Source organism: Gopherus evgoodei, chromosome 8 (genome assembly GCF_007399415.2).
Source record: "Gopherus evgoodei ecotype Sinaloan lineage chromosome 8, rGopEvg1_v1.p, whole genome shotgun sequence".
Lineage (NCBI taxonomy): Eukaryota > Metazoa > Chordata > Testudines > Testudinidae > Gopherus > Gopherus evgoodei.
The window spans coordinates 6988544-7003624 of record NC_044329.1 but is presented as its reverse complement, the minus strand read 5'-3'; the positions used below and the strand labels follow the sequence as shown (position 1 = coordinate 7003624).

The 15081-nt window shown below is 50.3% G+C and overlaps 1 protein-coding gene across 4 annotated transcripts in view; it reads right to left on the bottom strand.

The window, feature by feature from the left end:
• CAMK2A (calcium/calmodulin dependent protein kinase II alpha) overlaps positions 1–14523 on the bottom strand; it is a 74277-nt gene extending 59754 nt beyond the window's left edge. The window contains exon 1 of one of the 4 annotated variants that reach the window (XM_030571748.1): positions 14261–14523. In XM_030571748.1, the coding sequence (XP_030427608.1) occupies positions 14261–14517 (257 nt within the window). In that variant the 5' untranslated portion in view covers positions 14518–14523. Of the gene's footprint in view, positions 1–13362; positions 13760–14260 lie in introns of those variants that run through there. The other 3 variants (XM_030571750.1, XM_030571749.1, XM_030571751.1) reach the window with 3 other exon arrangements.
• Between the last annotated feature and the right edge of the window lie 558 nt (positions 14524–15081).

Below are 15081 nucleotides of genomic sequence, written 5' to 3'. Positions count from 1 at the left end.
CAGAGAACAGATGCCAACAGGGATTTTACAGCTAACTGGCTGGCTGGGTGTCCATCAAAGGAAGCTACTTCCCCCTCACCCCCTTCATGTATCACAGGCTTTGAGACAAGCAATTCAGTATTAGCAAAACAACCAGTTTATCTCCCTCTTTTACCTGGTTTGCTGGAAAGCTCAAAATCAAGCACATTCACTTGGCTTTTTTCACATTTTCTTCTCTCCCAAACAGGCTGATCTTTGATTGGTGAAAAGCACTTTCTGTCTTATCAAACATCTTGCGCTACAGATTGCAACCTTTGTCAATAATATTGACTAAGGAAGGGGTAACAGAAATGAAAGTGGCTTTTATTCACAAACTAATTGTGGCTGCTTTTTTATCTTTTGATTGTGCTTTCTACTGTAAAATTACTGTAATAATACACATAGGCAGATGCAAACACGGTATCAAAAACCCAGATCAGCAACAGGGAATTTATGGCACAAGAAGCCCCTTCCACTAGCAAATGCTCAGAATCCACTCACGGAGAAGCATCTATTACAAGCAGCAGCTCACAGGGTATTTTAAGATGATGGATGAATGAGTAAATGTGTGTTGGGATCACTCTGTGAGTGAGTGTGTGTCTTGGAATCACATGTGAATTTCACGGCCAGGTGGAGGAATCTAAGCATGGCATCTTGGGAACACATGGGCAGGTTGGCATGTGTGTGTCTCAGGAAAACTTGGGCACATATGTGAGTGCTTCAGCTTGGTGAATTCATGTCTGGGGTGAATTGGAGGTCATAGCTCTTCAGATCACAAGTGAGTGAATGAACGTGTGTGTTTCTTGGGAGCATGCAGGTGATTAGTGAGCACATGCATCTCAGGATCATGCATGTGTATTTTGGGGGATTATACAAATGTGTGACTGAGCATATATTGGGTATTTCAACCCTGGGTGCCTTCCTTCACACTTGGTCTGACCTGCAGCATCCCCTACCGTTCCCACTCTGGGTCTCTCCAGAGCGGAGGCTGCATAGCACGTTGGGTGGTGCCAGACTGTGTGGTACTTTTATGATGTGTATCTATGTCCACTTGGCAACAGAATGAAACCTGCCAATTTCACTGCACTTGTGGTCCAAGTGGATTCTGAACCCAGATCTTAAGTGGGAGCTGTAACAATTTGCACTCTCTGTGGATTGGCACAGAGGGGACCTGCCACACACACTCACCGGTGGGTTACAAAAGGTTATTGCATTTGTTCCCAGCATCACTGAGCCCTTTCTCCTCCAGGAAAAAGCCCATCTGAAAACAGGGTGAGCCAGGTATATTTGGAACATAGTGAATGGAAGCCATCAGCATGGGAATGTGCTGAAGAGTTAGACAAATGACTATCTTACCCTGGCTGCCACAGTTCACTAACTGCTTAGACAAAGCTCTGCGCCCAAGGAGGTGATAGGAGAGGGGAGTTCGCTCTCCTTTGCCGGGAATTGGACAGTTCCACATGACATTCTCCCCTTCCTGCCTCTACCCAAAGGGACCACAGAGCTCAGCCCTCAAAGAGCTTTCCCAAGGCACTGACCCCACTGTCCCCTGAAGCAATGAGCAAAGTAATGTTGGAAATGGAAGTCCATCAGAAAACTGAAACAGCATCTCCCTGAACCATCACCTGAGCGGCATCTCCTCCATGTGGGATGCAACGACCAGCATCCTCCCTAACAGCTCAGTCCTGAGTCTCTGCACCAGATTCTGCGGTGTGGTTTAGGAACATTGACCCAGCTGAGACCAACAAACTCATTGCACTTTAGGACCTCGCTCCAGATTTGAACCCAGGTTTCCGAGCTGCAAGGCAAGGCACAACCCCACCCACACCAGGCCTGCTAAACAGGAGCTAGGACTCCGCATTCATTGATCTTTCTTCTACAGCCATTCAGATCAGTCAAACAACAATCAAAAGCAATTCCCCCTCCTGCCCCCCTTCCTTCCCTCCACTCCCCCCATAAATGGGAAAGGAATAAAACCAGGAAACAGGCTCTCTGCTCAGCACTGATGAACAATTGATTTTCCCGGTGGGGGCGGGAGGAGGTAGGCAATTTGGTTTGAATATGAATCTTTAGTGAAATGGGGAAGCAACGGGGTGCGAGAAGCTGCAGTAAAGAACTTATTGAAATCCCAATGGAGAAGCCAACCTACGCGCCCAGAGCCCCTGCTGGAAAGCACTGCTCAGGGTCACATGGCTGCAGCCAGCAGGGCTAGCCACAGGAGACTCTTCTGGGAGAGTTTGAAAGACGAGAAAGCCAAACAGGAACTTTCCCTGTCTCTCTGTCCAGTGGGAGCCTGAGATTTATTCTTGGCCTCTGTAAGATCTGAACTATTCATATCCCTGGAGCCTGGAGGGCAAAGGGTTTAGCTGGAATGTGGGGGGCAGGGGGTGTCTCTGGAACATCAGGGCAGTTCAGTCTGTTCCTTGTAGGCCCCACGCCGCCTTCTCAGGCCCTGGCTGTGCTGCAGGGACGCTGTGGGTCAGACAGTTGCTCTGGTGGTGGCCACACACTCTCAGGTTCTAGGTGGCAAGACCCTTCTTCCCAGCATCACCCCTGCCCTGTTGGGGTTATGATCTCCTTCCAAGTCTGGCCTGCAGGGCCTCTTGGCTGAGCCCTCTCCCTGTGCTAGGCCCACTGCCCAGGGTCCCCCTCGCTCTCCCCAGCAGCTCACCACACCCGGCTCCGGACTGCTCCAGCCCCAGCTCCAGCTCCCCACTGCCTCAGCTCCAGCTCCACTCTGACTCAGCGCTGCTGCTGCTGCTGCTGCTGCTCTGCCTCCAGCCCCCTGGGCTGCTTTTCTGGCCCCTCTGGCTCTGGTTGCTACAGCTCTGCTCCCAGCACAGGTCTGCTCTGTGGGCTGCTTCTGTGACTCTGCTCCCAGCACCGACCTGCTTCCTGGGCTGCTTTTCTGGCCCCTCTAGCTCCGGTTGCTGCAGCTCTGCTCCCAGGGCAGGTCTGCTCTCTCTGGGCTGTGCTCTGGCTTTGGGGCTGCAGCTCTGCTCCCAGCACACAGCTGCTTTTCTGGCCCCTCTGGATCTGGCACAGCTCTGCTCCACAGCTCAGCTTGGGTCCTTGCTTTCTCCTTAGGCAATTCCAGCTCATAGGGAGGATGAGACCCACCCTGGCCTCCTGACTCCTTGATTACCTGCCCGCCCTGTCAATCAGGCTGACCTGGAGCATTGACCTCTCCCCATTGTTCCTGGGGATTGTGTCTCAGGGTCCTGATTTCTCATTGACTCTTCCCCTTTCTTTTAGTACTGGGAGCTAGCCAACCAAAACACCCCCACTGACAGGGGCGGCTCTAGCTTTTTTGCCGCCCCAAGCACGGAAGTCAGGCGGCTTCGGCAGCATGCCTGCGGGAGGTCCGCCGGTCCCGTGGGTTCGGCGTACCCACCGCCAAATTGCCGCCGAATCCACAGGACTGGCAGACCTCCTGCAGGCATGCCGCTGAAGGCTGCCTGACTGCTGCCCTCGCAGGGACTGGCAGGGTGCCCCCCTCAGCTTGCCACCCCAGGCACGCGCTTGGAGTGCTGGTGCCTGGAGCCGCCACTGCCCACTGAATGTTAGTAAGGAGACAACAATCCCCTTACATTCATCATGCCTGCCTTCCTGGAAGTGGGGGATTTGGGCACCGTTCGCTGAGCCTGTCTCCACATCAGAATCCCATGCTCTGGTACCTGGATTGAAGGAAATCAGTGCTCTGATGCCTGGTAAAACCTCCATAGCTAGTCTACATAACCATCCATCTGTCACTGTCACCCACATCCTCCCTCCTCCACTGCTGCTCTTTGGTTAGTTACACCTGCGGAACACGTCTTACCTTAATTTAGACTGTGAGCACTTTGGTACGGGGGTTGTCTCTTCCTAGGTGTTTGCCCAGCACCCAACCCAATGGGTCTCCTTTGCACTAAGGGTGCTAGTGCCATGCAAATAGGGCTAAGGGTGCCATCCACTGCTGCCAACGCTTGTGATTTTATTGGGAATCATATATTTGGGGGGTCAAACCATCTCAGCCTCAATGTCTGGATTTGGGCTTATTCTTGGAAACCTCAGCTTTCATTTAAAAACAGTAAGGAAGTGTCTAGCCCTTGTGGGTGTGGAGAAAAGTCTGAAAACATGGCCTGGGTGTGACATAAAGGCTCAGACACGAGAATGCAAAGGCCCAAGATTGCTTGGGTTTTTTTCAATCTCCTGCTTGTTGAGGTCCAATGATTTTTGGACCAACTAATTGGGGTTGGCACTAGTGAGAGTGCCCTCAACTCCTGCTGATTTCAGTGCTTGCTAAGGGCATTGAAATCATGCCCTGAAATCTAAGTATGGATGGAAAACCCATGCTCTGAGACCTGTAGGAGACAGAGTTCACACTCTGATACCTAGCCCTCTTCTATACCCTGGGAGAAGCCAGAGATCCCCCATGGTTCCTGACCAGCTCAGCAGGAAGCTGCCAATACATCGTGGACTGGATTGCTATAAATCTTGTAACTTTTCACTGTCTAAATAAATAAAGGAATTAATTCATTTCCAGTCAAATAAACAATCCAGAAAGAGGAAGAGTTAGGAGACCTCAGAAGACCACAACGCACGAAGCTGGAAATGTATCCGTTTGGTTCACTGGGGCAGGAACATTCCTCCAACATAAGTTTTAACACACTTGATTGTTCAGCTCTTCCTTATCTTTGTAACAGATCACAGAAATAGCATGTGATGAATTAAGAAGAGGCTAGAGAGGGCAGCAGGAGGAACACAGCACTAGCCTTTCATCACAAGAACAGTGAGTTTCAATTTGTAAGTGATAAGTGAAATGAGTCTGCAGGGCTCAGCTGAGTCCTTAGCGAATCTTGATCAGTGTCACAAAACTGCCACATTACAGAGGGTCTCTCTGCTTAGGAGAATCTGGGACCAAATGTAGGAAGGGAAGAATTGCTAAACTGGATCAGACCTGAGGTAGAGATTCTGCCAGTATAGATGCCTCAGGAGACAACTTAAAAACCCTGGCAATCTACTTATACATTTAGTGAAAAATATTTCCTGTGATTAGTTTTGAATTTCTCACCTTTTAATTTAATTGAATGGCCCCTTATTCTTGTGTTATGAGTCAGGGAGAAGAGAAGTCTCTGATCTACCATTGCTGGACCATTCATTATTAGATGTACTTTTATCATCTCCTTTGTAAGGAAGGTAAACAATCCCAATCTTTTCAATCTCTCCTTCTTGGAGAGTTTTCTCTGCCTTGATCATTCTTGTCTCCCTTCTCTGAAACCCCTTAGTTATGCAATATCCTTTTTGAAATGGTGTGACCAGGACTGCATCCCAAAAGAGGCCATACCATTGTTTTCTATAAGGGCATTACAATATTCTTTGTATTACTCTCCATCCCATCCCTTATGCAGCCTAATGTCTTGCTTGCTTTTTTACCATAGCTGCACACCGAGAAACTGTCCCCATGGAGCTGTCTGCAGTGATGCCCAGGTCCCTTTCTTGTGTTGATTTGGTCAATTCACAACCTTGGAACAGACTGATGAGCAGGGGGTGGTGCAGGTCACACGTTAGGTGCACTAGGAGAGCTGGACTGGAGTATCCGCTGGGGCTGTTGCCGGTCAGCATTGAGGTACATTGACAGAGCTTTGCGGAGACTGTTAGAAAAGCAGCGAGTGGCACAGCTGTGGAAGGAGCCGTGTGGGACAGCCTTGCACAAAGGTGTGGCTACGTGTAGGTCAACATTTGTCTAGACTAACAGTGCCTGTGTGTACGGCACAGGGAGCAGGTGTGTGTGTTTCATTTGGAGGGTGCTTTACAGGGTGTGTGCGTGTGTTTGCACAAGTGTGTGAGTCGAAAGGACACATTATGGGCAATATCCAGGTTGGCACTACAGGCATGCTGCACAAGGCACTCATGCGGTCAGCATGCAGTTGCTCAGAGGGAATCGGTGTGCATGTTGCATATTTTCACAAGCCTTGGCTGCAGCAGGAAGGTTACCCATTGCTGGCACTGGCTGCTGCTGAACTGGAGCTTTAAACTGAACGGTAAGTGTAGCCAGTACCCAACTGCTGAACCCAAGAACCATGGTCAGCAGCAGCTCAGCTGTACAGGGTGCTGATGCTCATTAACAAGGGGGAGAGTTTCAGGCCTGAGCATTATGAGGCGTTCAGAGGGCCTGTGTGCACACACGCTGCATGGAGTGTTCTTAAGGACAGCATGCGCTGTCAGGTATTCAGAGGTCCTTTGTGCGAAGGCTGCAGGGGAGGTTTGTAATGTGCTTGTGCTGGAGGAAATATACAGAGGACCTCTGTGTGCATGCTGCAGGAAGCATTCACCATCTGCATCCTGCAAGGGAATTGAGAGTGGCAATATTTCAGTCTGTGTGTGGGTAGGTGAGTGGGTGCATGGATCTGTACATGCATTGAAACATGTGCACAGCAAGAGAGGAAGCATGTATTTACTTTTCAGTGCTTCCTCTCCTTGTATTTACCAGCTCAGCTCCACTGCCTTCCGGGCTCCTGCTGATCACACACACAACCTTTAAACACAGGACAAAGAACCAAGCCAGGGCCAATGCTGGCTGCTCGCTGGGCAGCAAACTCTGCAGAGTTTAGACATCAGTCCGAGTGCTGAAGCAGAACAAGCACCTGTTGCTGCAGGACAGGGGCACAACTCCAGGCATGGCAGAATGTGGTGCTGAGCTTGGAAAGCCTCTCTCCTGCCACTTGTTAGCTGCTTGAGAGACAGGTTGGTTGCAGCAAATAACTCCCAGGGAAGCAATGCTCAGGTCCCTTGGCCTGACCCTCCAGGGCAGCCCCTCTCACAATGCCATTTCATATGAACTGCCTTGCCCAGCTCCCACAGATCTGGGGTGTCCCCACCCACACTCCCTGCCAACTTACAGTGTGCTGTACTGCCTGGACACACTCCAGCTCCCACAGTCAGGGGCCAGCGCCCCCAACTCCCACAAATACAGAATGTCCCTCCCTCCCCAGCTCCCACAACTGGGGGACAGTCACTCTCAGTCCTCCCCCCAGCCCACCACAAACAGGGCTCACACCCATCCATTCCCCACACATCACTCCCAGCTGCTCCCCTCACCACAGCTGCCCACACGCAGGGGTGTCTCGTCCCTGCTGTTTTCCTCACACAGGCTCAAGCAGCTGAGGGGAGGATTTTGGGGATGGAGGGTTGGTGAGCAGCTCAACAGTACCAGGAATGAAGCCCTGCACACATGCTCCTAGCAAAACCCCCTTCCTAGAGCCACGGCTAGCCAGGAATGGGGACAGATTGCAACATAGGGAGGGAAATCTCCACCAGTGAGCAGCCAGTTCTCCCATCTTGCTCCAAAGCACAGTCCCCACCTGCTGTCAAGGGCCAGTGCTTCCTCCCTTCCTGACATTAGGTTTTGTTAACAAAGTAACTCAGAATGAGTCACAGCCCAAGCCTCCTCCCACAGCTGGGCAGCTACTGCTGCTAGGGCTCCTCCCTCAGGACTGTCCAGCCCAGCCCCTCCATCCCCAACAAGCCACTTCCACCTTCCTTATATCAAGGGTGGAGTTAACAAGTTGCCTGCAGGCGTGACTCAGCTGGATTCACTTAGCATCTCCCAGCAGGTTCAACACCTGTTAACAGGGCTGGTTCCCAGAACACTGCGAGCATGGCACACCACTCTTGCCCCCAGGTCATCATGTGCCCCCCTTGATCTGTGATGCCCCAATCTTTACATGTTTGATGGCACTGGCACCAACTCTACAGGTCTTGAATAGACATGGAAGTAAGCAAGGTGATGGTAGAAGGGGAGGACGCAGGGCCGGCGCAACCCATTAGGCAACCTAGGTGGTCGCCTAGAGCGCTAACATTTGGGGGGCGGTGACCACAGCAGCCAGACCTTCCGCTGCCCCGGTCATCGTCGGTATTTCGGGGGCAGGACCTTCCACCGCCTCTGTCGGGGATGGCATTTCAGGGACGGGACCTTCTGCCACCCAGGGCTCCAAAAAAGCTGGTGGCACTCCTGGGAGGACGGGGCAATTATCTTTGCCAAATCTATTAGGCAGGTTTTGGTTCTGATAAATAAACCCAGGGTGAGGTTTGGATCTGGGCCCTATTTAAGGGAGGGTGGAGAAACTTTTCCAAGTTAGCTTCAGGAGGCAAGAACTGCCCCTGTTTCATGAGCTCATCTTCACGGAGGTGTGAGATTCAGGCTGAAATTGGCACAATGGATTCTTCTTAAATAAAAATCATTCTTAATCCAGAATCTCTCCCAGGTAGCTGGTAACCCTCCATCTTCTCTCAGTCCAAGCAGCAGCTGGTCGGTTCTCCCTTGTGGAGCAGCTTATGCACGTTGATGGGTTCAGTCCCTCTGGTAGAGGAGGAGAAAGTCACCATCTCCCCCCTGCAGCCTGTCTATATTTGATGGGTGGCATCTCCTTGGCCCTGGGATTCGAAGTGGCAACTGGAACCCATCACCTGAAGGTGTCACTGACACAAATGCACTCTTGTTTCCCCTCACTCCAGCCAGAGTTGGGTCTTTCCAATGAGAGGCCACCAACACACACCCCCTCTGTTCTGCCCTGCATCCGCTACCCAAGCCTCGCAGACAACGTGTAGGGTCAGCTTTAAGTATAAGCAAAGCAGGAGGCCACACATGGCCCTGCACACCACACAAGCTCCTTAACACCTAGGCCAGCCCTGGGTGCCAATTGCCATTAGACCATCCCTACGCCAGCAGACGGCAGGCAGCTCGTGGCCTCCTCCGCCCTGGCAGCTTGCAGGACCTGGCTTCATGAGCAGTCACTCTGACAAAAGGACACTCTGCGTCTCAGTGTTTCACACCTTCCCTGCCAGCACCAGCCTGTGATGCTGCCTCCCTTCTGCACCTCCTCCTCCTCCCAGTCCGTTAAAGGATTTCTCTCCTTTCTAGAAAGAAGAGGGTGGGTGGTGGTGGGGATTGTGCTTTTTTTTGTTTTTGTTTTTAAATAAAGTCGTCTTCTCCTGCAGCTCTGGGAGTGAAGGGGCTGATTATACAGTGCTGCATGATAATTTCCACCAGCCCCACCTGTCACCTGCCGTGGGGGCGTACTCAAAGAGCTGAGAGGAGCCTGAAGCCAGAAGGAGGCATTCCTTCTATTTGTCTTACTTCAGTTCTCTCCCTCACCGACTGCCTCCTCCCCTCCCCAACTATGTGCTCCTCTTGTTCTTCAGCTGCTTCTTTTGTTCCCCAGCCTCCTTGGGGAAGATAGAGTTAGTGATCCCTACAGTGACCCACAGATGGAGAACGCAAGGTTCTCATTTCTCCAGTCAAGGTGGCAAGGCTGCCTCGGAGTCTGGTTCTTCCAGGAGGAGCCGGGTTTTGTCCTTCACTCCTGGGAGGGAGGCTGCAGCTCAGCCATGCTGGGAGGAAGACAGACTCTGGAAATGCTTCCTCCTCCCACTGGGAGATCTTGGGATAGTTCAAATGGACTGATCCAGCAGAACCAGAAAATGCCTCAGAGACAATGATGTCTTTGTCAAGCCAATTTCCACCTCCTGCCGCTCTCTACTCCTGGCCATGCCCACCCTCAGACCACAAAGTCTCTCTGAGCCTCACACGAACTGTGCTGCAGCTTTCCCTTGGGTGGCACCATCCTGTACAAACAAGGGCTCATCTGGCTGGCAGGAGACGTGCTCAGGACATGAACTCTACAGCCAAGGCTGAGTGGAGAGATGAAAGCACCAAGACACACCAGTGCGCTGTTTAAGGTGAGACATCCAGATAGGAACCAGGGTCCTTTACCTGTTATCTCAGTGATCGATGCCTGATACTTCTCAGGGAGATGGGGAAACCCCCATAATGCACCTAGACAACTGTGTAATATTTTCCATGGAGAAGGGGGAATTCCTTCTCAACTCCAACAGTGATCCTCTTATATCCTAGGTTTGATTACCCCTCCCTTAGCAGGAGTAACAACAACTGCTGTTCTTGGCCATCAAACTAACCAGCTACCATGATCTGGCCCCCTGCATAGAGGGCTCCCTTCAACACCATTACCCCTGGACTGCTAAGAAAGGGCATCAGTGTTCTGTTATCAGTCCTCCTCACTGGTTAGTCCAAAGAAACACCACCCTCATCCTCCGACTCCAGCCTGGCTCAGGACCTGCAGCATGCCCAACTCCCTGTGCTTGGGGAGTGGAAGACCAAGCCCCAGAGAGCAGCGTAACTTCTAGCTTTCAGAGTGCACTGTCGTCTCTGCATCATTCATGCACCAGCAGCTTCAGGGCAATGAAACTGAAGATGTGGCCCAGGAAATCCAAGCTTTTTAGCTCCTTGGGGACATTTGAGTCCTTCTTGGATTCTGTCCCGCTCCCCACAAAGGGAGCTGCACACTGAGGACCCTTGCTCTGGATGTAGCTCCCACCAGAGTCTGTCATGACCGTGGGACAGAAGACCACGTGAAGAGATTCCTTCTTCTTCCTCTAGAGGCAGTGCTCACATCCCCAGAGCTCCCAGCCAGGATAAGAGATGAATGCAGCTCTCCCAGAGTCAGCGCTGAAGCTGAGCAAAATTCAGAATTTCCATCCCACATGAAAGTCCAATATTTCAACATTTGTTTTCATCTCAAATTGGGACAAAATTAATTGTGATTCAGAAATGTTGAAACATTTCCCTTTGGTGTTCCTGAAATTGAAATATTCATTTTGGTTTGTTGAACTGACTCAGAATGAAGCATTATGGGTCATTAAACTGCTTTGCTCCATTGTGGAAGTGGTAGTTCTGAGCCTGGATGCTCCAATTCTTCCCTATTGGCCAGGCTCCCTGGCAAGACTCCATCTCCCATGATGCACCATGCAGTAGAAGCCAAGAGGAATTCATGCTGCATTATGGGAGATGTAATTCTCCAGGGAGCCCAGGCCATAGGAGAGAATGGGGGCATGAATTACAAGTCCCAGGAGATGATGCAGTTATAGGGAAGTGCAGTTTAATGTTCTGTTGAACTGAATCAAAATGAAACATGTCGGGTCAGTTCAACAAAACATTCTGATTTGGGTCAAACTGTCTTGATTTCATGAAACTGGCAAAATTGTAATTTTCCCAACAGAAAAATTTGATTTTTTTGCAGGAACTGCAATTTCCACTGGAAAACCAGTCCAATGGAAAAGTCCCCATAGCTCTAGTCTGCACGTTGTGACTTACTGGGCTGACAAGACAGCGAGGCCCGCAATGCACTTAGAAGCATACCCCAGAGATGCAGCTGCATCCCAGCTTCCACCCCCTTTGAGTTCACATACAAGTTATAGTCCTTTCTGGAGTAAACTAGATCTCTTCAACACATGCAAACAAAGAACACTGGGTGAGTGAAGGATAGGGTACAGCCTGCCTCTGAACCACCTCCCTTCAGTGGGATCAATTCTCAACATGAGCAGTACCAAGGGGGAACCTTTGCATCTGCTCAGTGAAAGGACAGTCTGGGGCGCTGGCAGGAACATGGGCTCCTTAGAACCATGGGTTCAGATCCTAGCAAGGCTGGCTCAGCCTGTCATCTATCCATCACGAAGAGACTTGGAGAAGCCGTGAAAAGACAAGGGCTTATCTGCCGCATGTGAATGTTATTGGTTTATTTTTGGATTTGGGAAAATGCATCCATTGAAAATGCCTCTGGTTCAGGGTTACAGTAGAGCACAAAACCAGCTGACTCAGGCTTGGATCCCAGCGGACGTTCACATCTGAAGATCAAGACTAAAAGATATTAATAATCAAATTGTCCTTTGCATGAAGGGAGGGGCTTGCCAGAGTGTCCTAGGCTACAGTCTCTCCTGTACACATGGCTATGCTGGGTTGCTGCCTGTGCAATGTTTGGCTGCTGCCTAGCCTTCCCCAGAGGCAGCTGCTTTGCAGCAGTGTTGTGTGAATCTGTGAAGAGCTTTGGAATCCATCAGGATGGAAGGTGATACACAAATACAAAACGTTAATAATAAATAAAACCTTCTCCGTGTAACACTAGAAAATGTGCCTTATTTACTTGAGAGACTGTGGAAGACGCACGCTCCAGGGCTTGTGCATAAGGCATGTGCCCATGCAGAGTTCTATCATATGCATCTTCTATCGCATCCTGCCCCTATTATCCCCACACTTCCTATGTCGCATCCCGTCCCTACCTTTTCTGTGCACCCCCATGCCATTTATAACCATCCTTGCTGTGCCGTGTACCCAGTTTTATTCCTTGTCCCCTCCAGCCACACCAGCAGCACTCGAGAACACTTCACACGGTTGCAGTCCCTCCCGCCCCTCACCACGCTGCCACCATGCCGCAGCACGAGCAAAGAGATGAGAAGCCTCTGGAAGAAACAGGTTCAGAGCAGGTGTCTCAGGGGAAAGAATAGCTTGCCTCTCTTGGGCTGACCCACCAGCTTTATCTCCATTTATCGCACAGACCTGGTCACCGACTCAGTCCTTCGCTTTGGTCTGAATCATCATCGCCCAGGAGTGACGCAGTCACCAAACATTGGTGAAAAATAAATACAGTGTGTTGTGCACCTCACAAGCCATCTAGGTACACAAGCACATCCCAGAGCAGCTAGTCACGGACTTTCCTGGAGTTGCACCCGCTTCAGTGAGCAGCAAATTTGGCCCGTTCTGTCCTCCCCTTCTCTTTTGCACAGGAAATACTAGTCACTTTCAGTCCAGAAGAATGCAACCTCCTCTCTCTCGATTTTTCCATCCTTGCCCCCAGTTTTGTATCACCACCTGCCTGCACACAGTCACAGACAAACCCAACATCCACCTGTGCACACGCATGTTTAACACCATACAAAACACATATGTGCATGCAGGCCATGATGTATGTACTGGAACAAATAGGCACAACTTCACATTCAAAACAGATGCACACAATCGTACACAAGACGCACATGCAGACTCAGACAAACAAAACCATATGAACATGTATACATCCAAAGATGCACGTAATTGTGTGCACAAAATTCACACACAAATTCAAATGGATGCACATAAATATGTAAAAAATTCATGCTAAAAAGATGCGTCCCCTTATACACACACATTTAGATGGATCCATGCGCGAGGGCACTCACACAAAATGCACACCAACGGGCAGTCGCACCCCAGGATAGACACATAAGGCTCCATCCTGCCAGGTGCTAAGCACTCTGAATTCCCACGGACTTCCATGGGAGCAGAAGACATTCTGTACCTCCCTGGAATGCTCAGCACCCTGCAGGATCAATCCTACAATGCACACACATTTAGACAGATGCACACTAATACATATCTATGTGTGCATGCACGCACACACACAAGGCAAGGCAGACATCTACACATATGCACGCAAAAGAATACCCACACATGCAAAACCAGACACAGCCTACCCTATACATGACAGTCTCATGAAAACCAACTGTCAGCCTTGCTTTCCACTGACTCTGTTGGGCTTCTTGGCACACAGGTTCCTGTCCAAGGAATCAGGAGTAGTGCTACCCAGAAGAGGTGTCTAACTACTCCAAGCTAATCAGGACAGCACAGAAGATGGATGAGGGGGTGGCTGCTGTCCTGGATTCTTCCATGAATTTCTAAACCTCAGTTCTCCTGGGAGACAGTCATCACCGGCAAGTTGTTTCCTGCTGGCAAGCCAACCCCTGTGAAATTCAGCACAGAGCATCTCCCAATAAAAAAAACTTAGCGCAACACACAATGGAACGAAAACTCAGACGGCTGCCCAGATCAGATCCTTCATCTCCCTTGATGCAGCTGGACAAGTTTCCAGGCAGAATTAGCAGCATCGCTTTGGGGGTTTGCTTTCTTAAACGAGAGTCATTTCGCAGTTGCCCCCTTTTGCAGAGGCAGCTCAGAGCTACAGGCAGCAGTCCCCAAAGTGTGCACAATGCAAGCCATTCACACACCCAGCCCTGGATGCTTGAGCTACCCGTAGCCTTTCCCAGGCTGATCCCCTTTCCTTACAAGAGCGGAGGACAAGGGAATCTGGTTTTATATGCCAGTGTGTTAATTCTGGGGGAACAAAGCAGGGAGGGTCGGGGCTGTTTCCCTGGTCTCTGGTTCTGCGGTTCTACCCCTTCCACTCTCCTGACAGTTTGTGTGACCATGCTCCCTTGTGAGTTTGATTATTATGGTTCACTCCATTGCCTTTTCTTTCCTCCAGAATCCCAGCTGTTCCCATGTCTGTTAATTTCCCCCCACCCCTGCTGCCAAAGCCTCTCTCGCTGCCGATGCAGCACCATCACATTCCGAGCCCTGCTGTCTCCAACTTACTTGCCCAGTTCTTCAAAGAGCTGATATTCCTCGCTGAACCGGGTGCAGGTGATGGTTGCCATCCTGGATGGTGATGCTCCCTCACCAGCGTGAGTTTTGGACAAGCGCCTCTCCTCTCGTTCCCTCAGTCTCTTTTTGCTCCTAGTTCTCTTTCTCTCTCCTCTCCGAGGTAAATAAGGGAATGCGTTTGATTGACAAGCCCGGAGATAATGATGAGGGCAATTTGTCTTCTCAGCCTCACAAGCCTTCGTCAGCATCCAGGTCCCCATAGCAACCACCTCTGGAACGCCCTGTTTCTGTTGCCCAGGCAACTGCTTCCCAAACACCTTCCTCTGCTGCTACTTGCAACTCTCTAACGCCCTGACTCTGCAGCTCTGGAAACTGCAGCCTAGTAGAAAACAGCACGCCACTTGCTAAGAGGGTCCCCAAAGTCTAAAACATAAATATTAAAAACAAATTAAGCCACACAGCATGCTTAGAATTAACTGGGGCAAAAAGGTTACCGTGGAAACTGCAGTTTCCATGTTAGGACAGTCCCTGTAAAGACAGGAATATATTGCCATGGAAACTGCATCTGATTCTCCAGAAAGACAGGTATTGCAGAGTTCCCCTGGCAACAGCATAGTTCCAAGGTTTAGTGAGAGATGATGCCTCATTCGGCCAGTCCTAATTTTTTTAAGTGCCTGCTTTATTAGGCTGCTGAGCAACATTTGTGGATATAAGACAAGCAAAGTGGGTGCACTTGGAGGGCCAAAACTCCTTTCAAAATGAATAAATGAGTCAAATAATGCAAAATAAATGGGTTCAGTTCCTCGACGATT